The sequence below is a fragment of the Sus scrofa genome, chromosome 6, assembly GCF_054392235.1.
Source record: "Sus scrofa isolate SSC_HxYL_T2T_F1_AM1 chromosome 6, Sscrofa_HxYL_maternal_Yorkshire_Landrace_v2.0, whole genome shotgun sequence".
In the NCBI taxonomy this organism is placed as follows: domain Eukaryota; kingdom Metazoa; phylum Chordata; class Mammalia; order Artiodactyla; family Suidae; genus Sus; species Sus scrofa.
This window is the reverse complement of record NC_139388.1, coordinates 74,842,402-74,859,380: the sequence shown is the minus strand read 5'-3', so window position 1 is coordinate 74,859,380 and position 16,979 is coordinate 74,842,402. Positions and strand designations below refer to the sequence as shown.

At 48.8% G+C, this 16,979-nt stretch overlaps 1 protein-coding gene across 2 annotated transcripts; it reads right to left on the bottom strand.

Moving 5' to 3' along the window:
- Positions 1 to 3,549: 3,549 nt before the first annotated feature.
- Positions 3,550 to 16,834, bottom strand: RBP7 (retinol binding protein 7). Of its 2 annotated transcripts, NM_001145222.2 has the most exon segments (4): positions 3,722 to 3,869; positions 7,146 to 7,247; positions 8,312 to 8,490; positions 16,707 to 16,834. In NM_001145222.2, coding segments are annotated over 4 exon segments (405 nt in total). In that variant the 5' UTR covers positions 16,780 to 16,834; the 3' UTR covers positions 3,722 to 3,818.
- Positions 16,835 to 16,979: the final 145 nt, after the last annotated feature.

The following is a 16,979-nucleotide window of genomic DNA, read 5'->3' as shown; positions in this document are numbered from 1 at the left end:
GCTGAGACATTCACTTTTTTTCCTTTTCTTTTATGGCTGCACCTGCTGCATATGGAGATTCCCAGGCTAGGGGTTGAATCCTCTGGGCTATACCACAGCCACAGCAACACCAAATCTGAGCCATGTCTGCAACCTACACAGCTCATGGCAACGCCGGATCCTTAGCCCACTGAGCAAGGCCAGAGATCGAACCCGAGTCCTCATGGATACTAGTCAGATTTGTTACCACTGAGCCATGATGGGAACTCCCACAATGTTGTTTTGTTTTGGTTTTTTTTTTGGTTTTGGGTTTTTTTTTGTTGTTTTTTGGTCTTTTTAGGGCTGCACTCCCAGCATATATAAGTTCCCTGGCTAGAGGTTGAATTGGAAGTGTAGCTGCCGGCCTACACCACAGCCACAGCAATGCCAGATCTGAGCCACATCTGTGACCTAAGCTGCAGCTTGAGGCAATACCGAATTCATTACCCACTGAGCAAGGCCAGGGATCAAACCCGAATCCTCATGGATACTAGTCTGGTTCTTAACCCACTGAGCCACAACAGGAACTCTACCACAATGTTTTAAATGTACCCATTAGCATGGTTAGTATCAAAACAAAACAAAACAAAACAGAAAACAGGTGTTGGTAACAGTGCGGAGAAATTGGAACTCTTGTGCACCTTTGGTGAGAATGTCAAATGCCAAAGCTGTTGTGGTTCACACTTGGTAGTTCCTCAAAAAGCTAAACGCAGAAGTTCCTGTTGTGGCTCAGTGGAAACAAATCTGACTGGCATCCATGAGGACACAGGTTCGACCCCTGGCCTTGCTCAGTGGGTTAAAGATCTGGCGTTGCCATGAGCTGTGGTGTAGATCACAGATTCGGCTTGGATCCTGCGTTGCTGTGGCTGTGGCATAGGTTGGCAGCTACAGCTCTCATTTGACCCCAGCCTGGGAACTTCCATATGCTGTGGTGAGGCCCTAAAAAAAAAAAAAAAGAAAAGAAAAAGGTAAACATAGAATTACCATATGACTCAGAAATTCCATTTCTGTATGTACTGGAAAGAGTAGAAAGCAGGGACTCGAACAAATATTTGTACACCTGTGTTCACAGCAGCATTATTCACAACTGCCAAAAGGTGGACACAACCCAAATGTCCATTGAGAGATGAATGGATACAGAAAGTGTGGTCTATCCGCATAATGCAATGGAATATTATTCAGCCTTTAAAGGGAAGGAACTTCTCTCTCTCTTTTTTTTTTTTTTTTGCTTTTTAGGGCCACACCCACCGCACACGGAAATTCCCAGGCTAGGGGTTGAATCAGAGCTATAGCTGCCAACCTATACCACAGCCACAGCAACTCAGGATCCAAGTCTCCTCTGTGACCTACACCACAGCTCATGGCAACACTGGATCCTTAACTCGCTGAGCGAGGCCAGGGATCGAACCTGCATCCTCATAGATCCTAGTCGGATTCGTTAACCACTGAGCCACAGAGGGAACTCCCAAAAGGAAGGACTTTTATCACAGGCTACAGCATGAATGAACCTTGATTCATGCTGCATAAAATTTGCCTGACACAAAAGGACAAATATATGATCCCGCACATATGCGTCATCAAATTCTTCACAGAAACAGAAAGTAGGATGGAGGTTGCCACAGGCTGGCGGGAGGAGGAATGGGGAGCTGTTTAATTGGGACAGAGTTTCAATCTGGGAAGATGAAAAAGTTCTGGAGATGGACGGTGGTGGCAGCTGCACACAAAAAAAATATGACTGTACTCAATGCTACTGAACCGGAAAATAGTTAAAATGGTAATTTTATGTTATGTATAGTATACCATAATTTTTTAAACCCATTAAAAACAAAAAGGGAGATGGAGTTCCCATCATGGCTCAGCGGTTAACAAACCCGACTAGCATCCATGAAGATGAGGGTTCGATCCCTGGCCTCGCTCAGTGGGTTAAGGATCCTGAGTTGCCCTGAGCTGTGGTGTAAGTAGAAGACGCGGCTTGGATCTGGTGTTGCTGTGGCTGCGGTGTAGACCCGCGACTGCAGCTCTGATTCAATCCCTAGCTTGGGAACCTCCATATGCCTTCGGTGCAGCCCTTAAAAAAAAAAAAAAAGAAAAGGAAAGAAAGAGAAGGAAAGAAGAAAGAAAAAAACAAGGAAAAGACAAGACATCAAGGGCCCCCTCCTTCCCCAGAGGTTGGGGGAAAAAAGGATGTGAGGCTCGTCCAGAAGGGGGCGCAGGGGGTTCCCCTGCTGCTCGGCAGCGTCTGCAGCATCCCGGGCTGTCCCCCCTCTTAAGCGGTCAAGCCCCTACCCCCCGCAACTGCTCATCCCCGGGGTGGGGCGGGGTTCCTCTCCTCCCTGGTTCTCCGGCCCCTTCCCCGTGCTTGGGCATCTCGGACGGCGCGGGCTCTGCAGCGCACACCATTCCCTAGAAAACTCCGGTCCCTCCAGAAGCCTTCCTCTGCTTCCCAGGCTGGCGGAGCTCGCGTCGGCAGGAATCCCCTCTATTCCTCTATTTCATCTGTTTCACTGCTGCTCCCCCAGAGGGCCAGTTCCTCGAGGAGCCGGGCACACGAGGACCAGCAGCCACGGAGGGGAATGAGCAGCCTCAGCGCAGATCCCCTCCCACACGTCAGGCTCCTGCGAAGCGTGCTGGGCGCTCTGCGTGGACCCGGACATCGGCCCCTCCCTCCTGGGGCGGGGCAGCCCCCGCTCCAAGAGCGGATCCGAAAAATCCGCGCAGCCCTCCCTGGTGGACCTCTCTTGACCGAAACAAAATCCCCCGTCCTGGAGGCTAGTTTCTGAGCCCTTTGTAACTAGGGCCAAAATAAGCACCGTAAGAAGTTGTGCACTAGTCTTTTCTTCCTGGCAGGGCCCCTGACTGTCATGCCAGTTTGCCCTGCCGTGTCTCCGCACCGACCCCACCCAGCCCACCGACTGCTGCAACTAAAGCAATCTTTTCAGTTCCTCAAAGATCCCTCCAACTTGCTCCTATCATTTTGTCTCAAATGCTTCGGGATGCTTCCTGCTTACCTGTGCTTCAGGTCTCAGCTTAAAGATCACCTCCAGGAATTCCAGTTGTGGCTCAGTGGTAATGAACCTGACTAGTATCCATGAGGACACAGGTTCGACCCCTGGCCTCGCTCAGTGGGTTAAGGATCCAGCGTTGCCATGAGCTGTGGTGTCGGTCACAGATGCAGTTTGGATCTGGCATTACTGTGGCTGTGGCTGGCAGCTGCAGCTCCTATTCGACCTCCAGCCTGGAAACTTCATATGTCACACCTGCGGCCCTAAAAAGAAAAATAAATCAATACATATAAAAATAAAGATCACCTGCCCATCCCCAGATGTAAGGCTTGTCTCTCCTGAGCTCACGTAGATGCCTATTCTTCTCACCGTGGTTCAGACCACGTGCTTCATCCATTTTCCTCACCAGACCTTGAAGGCAGGAATTGCAACTTGCCCCTTGGTGTGTCAGTGATACACCTAGAAAGCTTTCAAATATTTCTGAAAATAAGGAGACGATACACTAAATTTAGAAAGAAAAAGTCACTCATTGGACTGATTTGTTTATTTATTTATTCGAACCTGGGCCACAGCACTGAAAGTGCCAAATCCTAACCACTAGGCCACCCGGGAACTCCCTGGACAGGTTTATTGAAGCTAAGCTTTCTCACAATTCAAATGGCTTCCAGTGCAGCCTGTGTGACATCTCTCTGACCACAAAGCCCCATCAGCAAACCAGGACGAATCCGCATCTGTTCATTTGGAATATAACTCCAAATTAAACTGTAGCCACACGTGGACCCTGTGGTTGGCTACAGATCAAGCTCTCTGGAATGTCTGTTTGCACACTTGGCCTTCACAGAACATCTCCTAGAGACAGGGAGGAAGGAAAGAAGAAAGAAGACCAGTTGGCATGTGGTTTATTATCATTATTACTCACAACTCTTCTGACACTGGAAGCCCAGGTCCCCAACTCTCCGATGCCAAGCTGGATGGCCAAGAATTTAATTCAGTTCTGACACTAAGGACCCAAAGCTAAAGCAGACTTTCCCCAGGCTAAAGGCTTAGTGTCTCCAGACACCCATCGCAAGTCCCACACCACCTATGCTTCTGACCCACCCACTGTAAATTGGGGGTTCCCACAATCCCCTCTTTGGGTTCAATAATCGGCTAGAATGGCTCACAGAAACAGTCTGTACTCACAGGTGTAGGTTTATCATAAAGGATACAATGGGAACAGCCAAACAGCAGAGATGCATAGGAGAAGGTATGGGGTGGGGGAGCAGAGCTTCCAGGACCCTCCACGGGGGCTACCCTCCCAGAACTTCAATATTTTCATGAGCCAGGAAGCTCTCGGAACCCCCTTATGTAGGGGTTTTTATGGAGGTTTCATTACATAGGCATGATTGCTTAAATCACTGGCCACTGGTGATTAGCTCAATCTCCAGCCCCTCTCCTCTCACAGGTCAGGGACTGGGCTGAAAGTTCCAATTTTCTTTCTTTTTTTTTTTTATTTTTGTCTTTTGTCCTTTTAGGGCCGCACCTGCGGCATGTGGAGGGTCCCAGGCTGGGGTTCAATCAGAGCTGTAGCTGATGGCCTACGCCACAGCCACACCAGACCTGAGCTGTGTCTTCAACCTACACCACAGCTCGCGGCAACGCAAAGCCACTGAGCGAGACCAGGGATCGAACCTGCAACCTCATGGTTCCTAGTTGGATTCATTTCCACTGCGCCACAACGGAGTCTCCCCTATTTCCCAATCATGTCTTGATCTTTCTTGGGGACAGCCCCCATCCTGAATCTATCTAGGGGCCCCAGCCACCAGTCATCTTATTAGCATACAGAAGACACTTCTTTTTCGGCCATCCCGTGGCATATATGGAGTTCCCAGGCCAGGGATCAGATCTGAGCCGTGGTTTCAACCTACACGGCAGCTGTGGCAAAGACAGATTCTTTAACCCTTAAGTCTTTAGGCCAGGGATTGAACCTATGTCCCAGTGCTCCAGAGACACCACCTATCCCTTTGCACCACAGTGGGAACTCCCAGAAGGCACTCTTATTATTCTAGAGATTTCGGGGGTTTACAAAGACCAAATGTTTTATTGTGCCATGTCATGTAAGAATCATTCCAAGTGCATCCTTAGAGCAAAGGTTCTTCTGGAGTTCCCTTGCGGCCTAGTAGTTAAGGACTAAGTCACCTGCTGTAGCTCTGGTTCCATCCCTGGCCCAGGAACTTCCACATGATACAGGTGCAGGCAAAAAAAAAAAAAAATAATAATAATAATAATAAATACGTAAATAATAAATAAATACAATAACAAAAAGCAAAGGTCCTTCTATCGTCTGAATTTTAGGATATGCTGAGGAAGGATGAATTCAATTTTTTTTTTTTCTTTCAGCATATTTTTGCTTTGCGGCATATGGAAGTTCCCAGGCTAGGGGTCAAATCAGAGCTACAGCTGCTGGCATACACCATAGCCACAGCCACGGGAGATCGGAGCCTCATCTGTGACCTATGTCACAGCTCAGGGCAATGCCACTGATTGAGGCCAGGGGTCAAACCCACATCCTCATGGATCCTAGTTGGGTTCCTTAACTGCTGAGCCATGAAGGGAACTCAAAAAAAAAAAAAAAAAAGGAAATTATCGATGAGGTTGATTGAGCTGGAACTTGTGTAGGTTGGAAGTGCTGGAGGCATATGCTGACACATGCTTTTGGAAGTGAGTAAGGCAACAAAGTAAGAAGAGGCAGTGAAGTCTCAGCACTGACAACACTGATTTCGTCTGTGAATCCTTCCTAAGGGCATAAATCCATGCATGCAAAAAGCTCTATTTTTGTGAATTTAAGAAATAGCCAGAGCTCCCGCTGTGGCAGTGGGTTAATGAGCTGGCCTATCTCTGTGGTGGCTCAGATTCGATCCCTATCCTGGTGCAGTGGGTTAAGGATCTGGCATACTGCAGCTGTGGCCTAGGTTGCAACTCCAGCTTGAATTCCATCCCTGGCCCTGACCCTGAGAACTTCCATATGCCAGCCAAGGGTATGGTCAAGATGGGAAAAAGAAAAGAAAAAAAAAAATAGCAGAGGGTATCCTGAAACAATATTCCTGGACACTGAGACTAAGAAAGTGTTTTACGGAGTTCCCATCGTGGTGCAGTGGTTAACGAATCCGACTAGGAACCATGAGGTTGCGGATTCAGTCCCTGCCCTTGCTCAGTGGGTTGACGATCTGGCGTTGCAGTGAGCTGTGGTGCAGGTTGCAGATGCGGTTCCGATCACGCGTTGCTGTGGCTCTGGTATAGGCTGGTGGCTACGGCTCCGATTAGACCCCTAGCCTGGGAATCTCCATATGCCGCGGGAGCGGCCCAAGAAATAGCAAAAAGACAAAAAAAAAAATGAAAGAAAGTGTTTTGCTAAAAGGAGAGTCCATGACCTTATGGAATATTACGCAGCTGGTTGGCTCCTTTATTATATACGTATTCAACAAACACATGATGTATTCAACAGGAAAATTATTTAGAAACTTCGAAAATATATATATATTGTGGGGTTTTTTTTGTGTGTTTTTTGGTTTTTTTAAGGCCATACCTGTAGCATATGGAAATTCCCAGGCTAGGGGTCAAATCGGAGCTGCAGCTGCCAGTCTACACTACAGCCATGGGAACACGTGATCCAAGCCACATCTTCCTCCACTGCAGCTTTCAGCAACGCCAGATCCTTAACCCACTGACTGAGGCCAGGAGTCAAACCCACATCCTCACCCAAACCTACACTGGGTTCTTAACCCACTGAGCCACAATGGGAACTCCTGGAATATATTTTTCTATTAATGAAAAGTCTGGGAGTTCCCAACGTGGCACAGCAGAAGCAATCTGACTAGTAACCGTGAGGTTGTAGGTTCCATCCCTGGCCTCAATCTATGGGTTAAGGATCCAGCATTGCCATGAGCTATGATGTATGTCGAAGATGCTGCTTGGATCCTGCATTGCTCCGACTTGACCCCTAGCCTGGGAACTTCCATATGCCTCGGTGCAGCCCCCCACCCCCCCAAAAAAAAGTGTTGGGATGGTAGGCTTGCTGGTCACCGTCTCCTGGTTAACATTTTCTTTAGTAATCTCATACAAAAAAGGACAAAATGGGGCAAGTACCAGGTGGAGTTCATCCCCTTCAATCCAGTGGGTCCAGCCTCTGTTCTTCTTTTCCCCCTTCTGCACACAGGTGAGTCTGTCATTGTCCCAGGTGACCAAGCTCTGTGAGAACGAGGGGAGAAAATATTGATTTGCTCTGGCAGCATCCTCAGGTTTTTTGGTTTTTTTTGTTTGTTTTCTTTTTGGCCGCCCTGTGCCATATGGAGTTCCCAGGCCAGGGATCAGATCCAAGCTGCAGGTTTGACCTAAGCCACAGCTGCAGTAATGCCAGGTCCTTCACCCACTGTGCTGGGCCAGGGATCAAACCTGCGTCCCAGCAGTCCCAAGAAGCAGCTGATCCCGTCACAGCACAGTGGGAACTCTTAGCATCCTCTGGTATTACCAGGGAGAGTGCCAGGTTAACCTTGCAAAAACTAAACACCTGTGTTGTTATTGTCATTATTATTCGTCTTTTTAGGGCTGCACCGGTGCCATATGGAAGTTGCGAGGCTAGGGGTAGACTTGGAGCAGCAGCCAATGACCTGCGCCACAGCCACAGCAAGGTGGGATCTCAGTCACCTCTGCAACCTACACCACAGCTCACAACAACGCCAGATCTTTAACCCATTGAGTGAAGTCAGGGATCAAACCAGCGTCCTCATGGATGCTAGCTGGGTTCGTTACTGCTGAGCCACAATGGGGGCTCCTGAAAGCCTCAAAGTCTGCTTTAATTTTTGTCTCTGTGCAGCACAGGGAACTATACTCAATATTTTGTAGTAACCTATGAGGGGAAAAAAGACTCTGAAAAAGAATATATATATATATATATATATAAAACATCACTGTGTGGGAGTTCCTGTCCATGAGGTTGCAGGTTCAATCCCTGGCCTTGCTCAGTGGGTTAAGGATGTGGCGTTGCCGTGAGCTGTGGGGTGGGTCGCAGACATGGCTAACATCTGGCGTTGCTGTGGCAGTGGTGTAGGCCAGCAGCTACAGCTCCAATTAGACCCCTAGCCTGGGAACCTCCATATGTCACAGGTGTGGTCCTAAAAAGACAAAAAACAAAACAAAATAAAACAAAAAATCACTGTGCTATACACCTGAAACTAACAATGATGTGAGTCAATTAGACATCAATTTAAAAAATAAGGTTTAAAGACAAAAAAGAATCTTTCCAGACTTTTTACCTTGCATTTTCTGTTATCCAGGCCTTTGTTATCCTCATCGAATTCTTCTCCAACTTTAAATTTAACGAGGTAGTTCCTTAGGTTGCTGTTGGTGTGGATGGTAAAAGAATCCCCATTTTGCTCAATCACTTTCTGTGGCTTCAGCAGCTTGGCTATCTTACGAGTGGCAAAGTCAATACCTTAAAAATAATTTTTTAGAAAGAATTTGGTGGCTGCCCTCAAAATCACTGCTTTTGATGGCTAGTGTTTCTCTTACCACCTCAGTGTCATTTCCAGCCAAAATTGGACCTACACCGACACCTATCCTGGCAAACTGCGGTCCAGAGCCTGATTAAAAAGCTTGAATGGCTTTCAGGGAAGATTCATTTAGCTGGCTGTGCCTTAGGTAATGGACTTGAAGCCAGGCACGGCAGAAGCACTTCTGGGAAGCCCCCTCCTCCCCTCAAAGGTTGACAAGAGGACAAGGAAGACAAGGGGACGGGACTCAAGTCCCAAATCAGCTTCAGTATCAACAATGCTTCCTCTTTCTCCTTTATGCAGTTACACTTCAAATGAAGGCAGCATTTAAACAGTTTCTGAACAATGACAAAAAAAAAAACCATTAACAAAAAAGAAAAACAACAAAATAATGGTTTTTTTTGTTTGTTTGTTTGTTTTTTAGGGCTGTAGCTGAGGCATATGGAGGTTCCCAGGCTAGGAGTCGAATCAGAGCTGCAGCTGCCAGCCTACACCACAGTCACAGCAACACCAGATCTGAGCCACATCTGCCACTTATGCCATAGCTCCCAGCAACACCAGATCCTTAACCCATTAAATCATGGCCTAGGATCAGCCAGGCTTTGAACCCGCATTCTCACAGAGACAATGCAGGGTCCTTAACCCATTGAGCCACAACAGGAACTCCAAGAAAAAGTTTTTTAACATACAACTCAAGTTTTTAGCGTGAGATGCAAATGATCCAGTCTTGTTTTCAGCAATATTTAAGCCCTGAGGCTAAACCCTTAAAATATTTATTCTGTTATTAATAGGGCCAAGTCAAGTTTAAAATAGTTATCACTGGAGTTCCCGTCATGGCTCAGTGGTTAATGAACCCTACTAGGATCCATGAGGACTCAGGTTCAATCCCTGACCTAGCTCAGTGGGTTAAGGATGCGGCATTGCCATGAGCTGTGCTGTAAGTTGCAGACATGGCTCCGATCCTGAATTGCTGTGGCCATGGCGTAGGCTGGCAGCTGTAGCTCCAATTTGACCCCTAGCCTGGGAGCCTCCATATGCCATGGGTGTGGCCCTAAAAAGACAAAAAAAAACCCCCAAAAAACAACAAAAAAAAAGGTTTTCACTGACTTTTTTTACACTCAATTCTGGATGTGGAACAAAACCAAAAAACAAACAAGAAACCAAACTTTAGATTATTACTTTATGTCAGTTATGCCTTTACAATCTGTGATAATTTGTTGCTAGTAAATTTACAATTTATACTACCACATAGTATGATTGTCACTTAACAGATTTCTGGTTGCAAGGCTGGTGTCTTTTGTTTTTGTTTTTGTTTTTCTGGCTGTGCCCACAGCACGCAGACGTTCCCAGGCCAGGGATGAAACTGGTGCCACATAACATGTCTGCAGTGACAACGCCGGATCCTTAACCCGCAAGAGAACTCCCATACCATCAGCTTTTTAAGTAGGAAATAAGACATTCCAGCAAGAGGAAAAGAAGATCTGGGAGTTCCCATCATGGCGCAGCGGAAATGAATCCGACTAGGAACCATGAGGTTGCGGGTTCGATCCCTGGCCTCGCTCAGTGGGTCAAGAGTGGGTCAAGGATCTGGCGTTGCTGTGACCTGTGTAGGTCGCAGATGCGGCTCGGATCTGGCACTGCCATGGCTGTGGCATAAGTCGGCAGCTACAGCTCCAATTGGACCCCTAGCCTGGGAACCTCCATATGCCTCCGGTGTGGGAAAGACAATAAATAAATAAATAAAAGATCTGAATAATGCACACACTGTTACTTACAAGTGTTGTGTTTGAAAATATATATTTTAGGGCAGGATTTCAAAGAGGCCAACACAAACATACTTTTCTAATCTTCAACTGGGAGTTTCTGTCCTGGATCAGTGGTTAACAAACCCGACCAGTATCCTTGAGGATGTGGATTTGATCCCCGGCCTTGCTCAGTAGGTTAAGGATCTGGTGTTGCCGTGAGTTGTAATGTAGGCTGGCAGCTACAGCTCCGACTGGATCCCTAGCCTGGGAACCTCCACATGCTGCTGGTTCTGTCCTAAAGGGACAAAAAAATAAAATAAAACTGTTCACATTAACCCTTCATCCCAAAGCCACTTCTAATCTTGAGGCAATGTGGGTTTTGGACCCAAGAGACACAGGCTTTAAATCCCAGCTTACGTGGTGACCTTGGACAAGTTGGTAACATCCCTACTTTCTGAAGTTCATAATGAGATTAAAGCGTCCTGGACCAGATGGTCAAGCCCTGCAGGCATCAGCAGAGGCTTCCTCCCCACCTAGAGCTTCACACCTGGGGGGTCTTCCTTGGCCTCTAAGTGGTCTACCAAGAACTCCCACCCCCCAGGCTAGCTCCTCCCGACTTGAGAACACAAGCAAAGTTCTTCAGTGCCCAGAGGATGAGGTACCTTTCTTCTCCGTGCAGTTTGGCAGAAGCTAGAAAAGAGCAGTTATCAATCAGATCCATGCTGGGCAGCCGCAAGATCAGCTTGAGTCACAAAGGAGTGATTCCCCCTCAAAAGAGATGCTGCAGGGCATGCTGAAATGGAGTAGTGCCCCATGGGGCCCAGCCTGGCACAAATCCTTTCTGCATCCCCTGTTTTGTTTATTTTTATTTTTTTATTTTTTGGCTACTCTGTGGCATACGCAGTTCCCGGGCCAGGGATCAGATCTGAGCCGCTGTTGCGACCTACGCCAGATCCTTAACCCACTGTGCTGGGCTAGGGATGGAGCCTGTGTCCCAGTGCTCCAGAGACACCGCCAATCCCCACTGCGCCATAGCAGGAACTCCTGACCCCTGTTTCTTGTTGGCAGGAAATAGGCTTCATGGCCTCTTGGACTTTCCCTGGGTTCCAAAGAGCAGATTCTGGTTGCTTATCAGGGAAAGGAGGGACTGAAGAAACAAAAGAGGAACAATCAAGAAACAAGAGGGAAGGAGTTCCCCCTGTGGTGCAGTGGATTAAGAATTGGACTACAGCGGCTCAGGTCACTTTGGAGGCGCAGTTCCATCCCCGGCCTGGCACAGTGGGTTAAAGGATCTGGCATTGCGGCTGCTGTGTAGGTTGCAGCTGTGGCTCAGATTCAGTCGCTGGCCTGGGAACGTCCATATGCTGTGGGTGCGGTCCTAAAAATAAAAAAGGAATAGACAGAGCATTATCTTTGAGTTCTTCCGGAGGAACCAAGGCCCCCCCAAGGGTAACTTTAAGCCGAACACAAGATGCTGGGAGCCCTGCTCTGTTTCCCTCCCACCAGCCAATCTGAAGAAAGTCAAACACCCTGCCGTCCTCACCCCAAATGTTGCCTTTTAAGAACTTCTCCCCCCAAATCATCAGCAAGTTAGGGGTTTTTGAGCACAAGTCACTTGGCACTGCAATAAACTTTTCTCTGTTCCAAACTCTGATGTTTCAGTTTATAAGGCCTCACTGTGCGTTCAGTAACAATTTTGGCAAGCCAGCCTAGGAGTCTGTGCCCGTGGCAGGTCGACACTGCTCGAAAGCCAGTATTCGAGAGCTAAGTGATGGTAAGAATAACAAAGTTGGAGTTCCTGTTGTGGCACAGTGGTTAACGAGTCCGACTAGGAACCATGAGGTTGCGGGTTCGATCCCTGGCCTTGCTCAGTGGGTTAAGGATCTGGCATTGCCATGAGCCGTGGTGTAGGTCACAGACACAGCTTGGATCCCGCCTTGCTGTGGCTCTAGCATAGGCTGGCAGCTACAGCTCCAATTAGACCCCTAGCCTGGGAACCTCCATATGCCTCAGGTGCAGCCCTAGAAAAGACAAAAAGAAAAAAAAAAAAAAAAAAGCCAAGGTTGTTTTATTCAGGAGGCCGGCAACCCCCGGGGAGATGGTGGACAGGTGTCCAAAAATTAACTCGAGTCTGCTGGACCATGAACAGTTTTAAAGGGAGAATCAGAGTTCCCTTGGTGGCTCAGCAGTTAACAATCCCAGCTGAGACCCATGAGGATTCGGGTTCGATCCCTGGCCTTGCTCAGTGGGTTAGGAATCTGGCGTTGCCATGAGCTGTGGTATAGGCACAGACGTAGCTTGGATCCCACGTTGCTGTGGCTTTGGTGTAGGCTGGCAGTTGCAGCTTCTATTTGACCCCTAGCCTGGGAACTTCCATATGCCTCAAGTACAGCCCTTAAAAAAAAAAAAAAGAAAATAGTATACAGAATCTACTTTTCCCTATATATTCAAAATTTTCCCTCTTAACCAATAATTCCCATCTACATGCATGATATACTATTGTTTCTCCCAATATGAAAAACCAAATATGAACTCCTGCACTTCAGTTTCCTGATGCTCCTTTGTTTCTTCATTCCCTCCCTTCCCTGATAAGCAATTGAAATCTGCTCTTTGAAACTCTGGGAAGGTCAAGGAGGGTGAATGTGGCCTATTTCCTACAAACAAGAAAGGAGGGATATCAGAGTTTCCTGGTGGTGCAGCAGGTTAAGGTTCAGCATTGGGAGTTCCCATTGCGTGGCTCAGCAGAAACGAATCTGACTAGCAACCATGAAGATTCAGGTTGGATCCCTGGCCTCGCTCAGTGGGTTAAGGATCTGGCGTTGCTGTGAGCTGTGGTGTAGGTCGCAGACAAGGCTCAGATCCCTATGTTGCTGTGGCTGTGGTATAGGCTGGCAGCTGCAGCTCTGATTTGACCCCTAGCCTGGGAACTTCTATATGCTGCAGGTGCGGCCCTAAAGAGACAAAAAGAAAAAAGAAAAAAAGATCTAGTGTTGTCATTGCTGTGGCATGAGTTTGATCCCTGGCTTTGGAACTTCTGCATGCCTCAAACATGGCAAAAAAAGGGAGGGGGCGGCAGGGAGGGATGCAGAAAGGATGGTACCCAGGACCCTGTGGGGCTCTATTCAGCTTCAGAATCATCTAAGAATCTGGTTGAATGCAGAATGGGACTCCATAGATCTGGGATCTGGAATGAGGCCCAGGGGTCTGCATTCTAAGGAAATGCTGCTGGTCTGTGAGTAACAAGACTGCACTCATCTGGACCTGAGCCCCTATCGTGCCCAGAGAAAAATGCACTGACCCTGGAGTCTATGTTCCTTACCCACAGAAGGCAGAAGAGAGCGTTTGCCACATAACAGCAATGGGTGCAAATCATTTTCTTCCCAGCTTGTTGGCAACTGGCAATAGGTTTGAGGCTGATTTCAGCTATTGTAGAAAATGCTAATGTAAGTGGATAAGTTGGGGGGTCCCCAGAGAAAGAGAACCAGGCATGGCTTTCTTGACATAAGAGAAGCCATTTTTGTCCTAAGCCCTTTGGTGACCTCAGCCTGGCCATGATGCCTGCCCTTGAACAGGTCTTAGTAATCAATGATCCTAAGGGAAGAAACAATAGTTCAGCAACAAAACAGAGTCCAGTCCTGTAAGCAGCTCTTTTGCCCCTTTCCTGTTTGCCTCTTTCTGTTCCCCTTAAACCTTAATTATCAAAGCGAGATCACTGGGTAACATTTAACCGCACTCTTCACTTGCTCTATTACATGCATGCAATACCTTGCCTAAGCTGTTGACCCTATCCCTAAATTAAAAGACGTCGGAATGAAGAATTAAGTAGTTAAAAAATGACTAGACCTCTACCCCCAGCTGCCACCTTGGCAAATGTATAGGCAGACCACGTGGGCAAAGGAATAGCATCCAGCGGAAGATCAGGAGAAGTCAGCAGGTCTGCAGAAAATGGAGACATGATGAAGAATCTGACCTTCTACCCACATGATTAACTGATACTGTTTCCCTTTTTTCCTTGTAAAAACTTTCATGGCTGAGGAGAAACTTTGGAGTTGCTTTTGGGACATGAGTCCGCCTTCTCCCCAGATTGCTGGCTTTTTTTTGGGGGGGGGGCTGCACCTGCAGCTTGTGGAAGTTCCTGGGCCAGGGATTAAGCCTGCACCACACCAGTGACAATGCCAGATCCTCTTCCTGCTGCAGCGCAAGAGAACTCTTATGATGAGTTCATAAGTGGCTCACAGACAGGCGGATGAAGCAACTTGGCAAGACACTGTTTAAAGATCTTTGACATCTGAGAAAGCCACAGAATCCAATCATCCTACTTTCAGAACTCTGGGGTGACCGCTGATATCAGTCTTGTATCTAAACATCACATAAAGAGACCACGCTGCATTACAGACCGCTTGCTATTAAATACCATCCAAAGGAACAGTATCAGACAGTTTCGAAAAAGATAAATGGAGCTTAAACCAAAGGGCATTGAAAAGGTTGTCAAATTCTGGAAAATATTCTCCTGGATTAAAGCTGCACTTTCAAAATTGTTATGTTATTAACAAAAGTCAGTTTAGCTCCAATTTATCTTTTGGACAATTTCTTGATGGATTTGATGTTGGGAATAAACTAGAGCTTTGCTATTTCTCTTTGGGCACAGGCAAATCTGCTATGAATTCTTCCCTTGGTACCTGCAGTCACACCTGCACAAGGTGTTTCTGGGTGGGTTAATGAGTGTTGAAGTTATATTTTAGGAAATTCAGTGTTAACTTCTCTTTCCAATCCTTTGAAAATTCACAGGGCACCTTGGTATATTAAAGGCTCTGAGAAGTCCTGCAGTAAAGAAAGCTTGGAATGTATTCCACCAGCATTTTTCAAGCTTAATTAAGCACAGGGATATTTGCATGGATTTAGTGTTCCATAAAGTACAGGTTTAGAAATATTAACGATGATAAAAATACCAGGGAAATTAAAAGTGTCAAGCCAAGTAAAGTTTTCTTAAAGAAAAATGGAAAGCATCTCTCAATGCTATTATCTGGCAAGAAAGAAGAAGCTAGAGGAGCCCCTTTTAGTCTCAGCTAAAGGAAGCTCTCCACACATCTGGATCAAATGCTCTCTTTTCTGTGCTTGAGTCCTGTCTGCTATCAAATACCAGATACACCTGGTATTGAGGGGCACATGCCAGAATGGGCACAGGTCTAGGTGGTCCCACCACCCCCGCTAGAAAATATAACTTCAGCACTTATTATTAACCCACCCAGAAACACCTTGTGCAGGTATGACTTCAGGTACCAAGGGAAGAATTCAGAGCAGATTTGCCTGTGCCCAAAGAGGAACAGCAGGTCTGGCCCAGCTGTCAGAAGTGCACCTGATGGGTGACGTTTAGGCAAAAGCGCTCGGCACAGAGTAGGTGCTCAGAACCACCAAGTCAGAAGAATTAGATTGAGGGCAGCACCGCAAGAAGTACCCTCTGGGAATCAGGGGCATTGGTCAGAGCCTCCGTTGCCCACCACCCCGCCCCCCAACACACCCTGGAGACCCTCCGCCTCTCCCTCCTTCCTCACCTGGGGGGAGCCCTGCTGGGCAGGGGGAGGTGGAAGCGACCCCTCCAGGCGCGGACCCACGGCCCTCCAGGCTGAATTGGCCCCTGGAGGAGGCAGGGGTAATGGCCTCTAAAGCATCTGAGTTTCTTATCCCCGTCAAGCGCTCGAGGGAAGAGGAAACCAGAAAGCTCAAGATGTCCTAGGTGGCTTCTGAACTCTAGCGGGCACAGAGTCACCTGGAGACCTGACTCAGGATGGCCCAGCTCCAGGCGATGCTGATGCTGCCGGGCGGGACCTCCCTGGGGCGGCACCTCCCTGGGGCGGCCACTGGACTCGGAAACCCACAGCCAGTCGCCCAGAGCCCCGCGATAAAGTGGTTGCCGGGCGAGGGTCTCCGGGAAAGGTCTTCGGGCCGGTGAGGGGGGGACCCCCTCACCCTGGCGGACCCCTACCGTGTCCGCGGTGGAGAATGAACCTCGGCCGCGGGGTAGAGACAGACGGGGACACTGGCGGACAGACGGCAGGACAGGCAGAGAGACCGGCAGACGGGGAGAAGGAAGGACAGGGAGGGCGGATGGCAGACAGGGCAGGAGGGACCCGGAGATGGCCAGGCAGGAGGGTGGGGGAGAGCGGAGGATGGGGGAACAGGCGGATGGACTAGAGGACTGGTAAACTGCCCGGGAGAGCGACCGGCAGACGATAGACGGACGGACGGGGGCTGGGGGTCGGGAGCACGGGCAGACCGGCAGGCCGACTCGGGGGACCGATGGACGGGGCGAGGGGGAGACGAGGAGACGGAGACGCAGCACCGCCCGCCGCCGCCGCCCTGACACCGCGACGCGATGGGAGCCCGAGGTCCCTGCACGGCCCCTCCCGCCCTACCTAGGGCCAGCATGTAGCCCTCGAAGTTGTCGCTGCTGACCAGGTTCCAGGTGCCGCTGAGGTCGGCGGGCATGGCGGGGCTGGCGGCTGCACCGGCGCGTGGGCGGCGGGGACTTGGTGGCAAGTGCTGGGCCGGGGCGGGGCCGCGAGGGGACCGCGCGCGCAGGAGCTTAGCGGGGATCCCGGGGCCCAGGAGCTCCTAGAAAGCCCCTCCTCGCCCAGCCTCCTTCGCCTCGCGCTCCTGGCCCTCTGCGCCCCTCCCCTGGAAACACC

Excerpts from the sequence above, each read along its gene's own strand:
- RBP7 (XM_084958131.1), bottom strand. The coding sequence starts at position 16,779 with ATGCCCGCCGACCTCAGCGGCACCTGGAACCTGGTCAGCAGCGACAAC. Across the intron at positions 8,491-16,706 it reads GGGCTACATGCTGGCCCTAG|GTATTGACTTTGCCACTCGT; the intron begins GTAGGGCGGGAG and ends ATTATTTTTAAG. Across the intron at positions 3,870-8,311 it reads TGGATAACAGAAAATGCAAG|GAGATGTTCTGTGAAGGCCA; the intron begins GTAAAAAGTCTG and ends CCCTGTCTCTAG.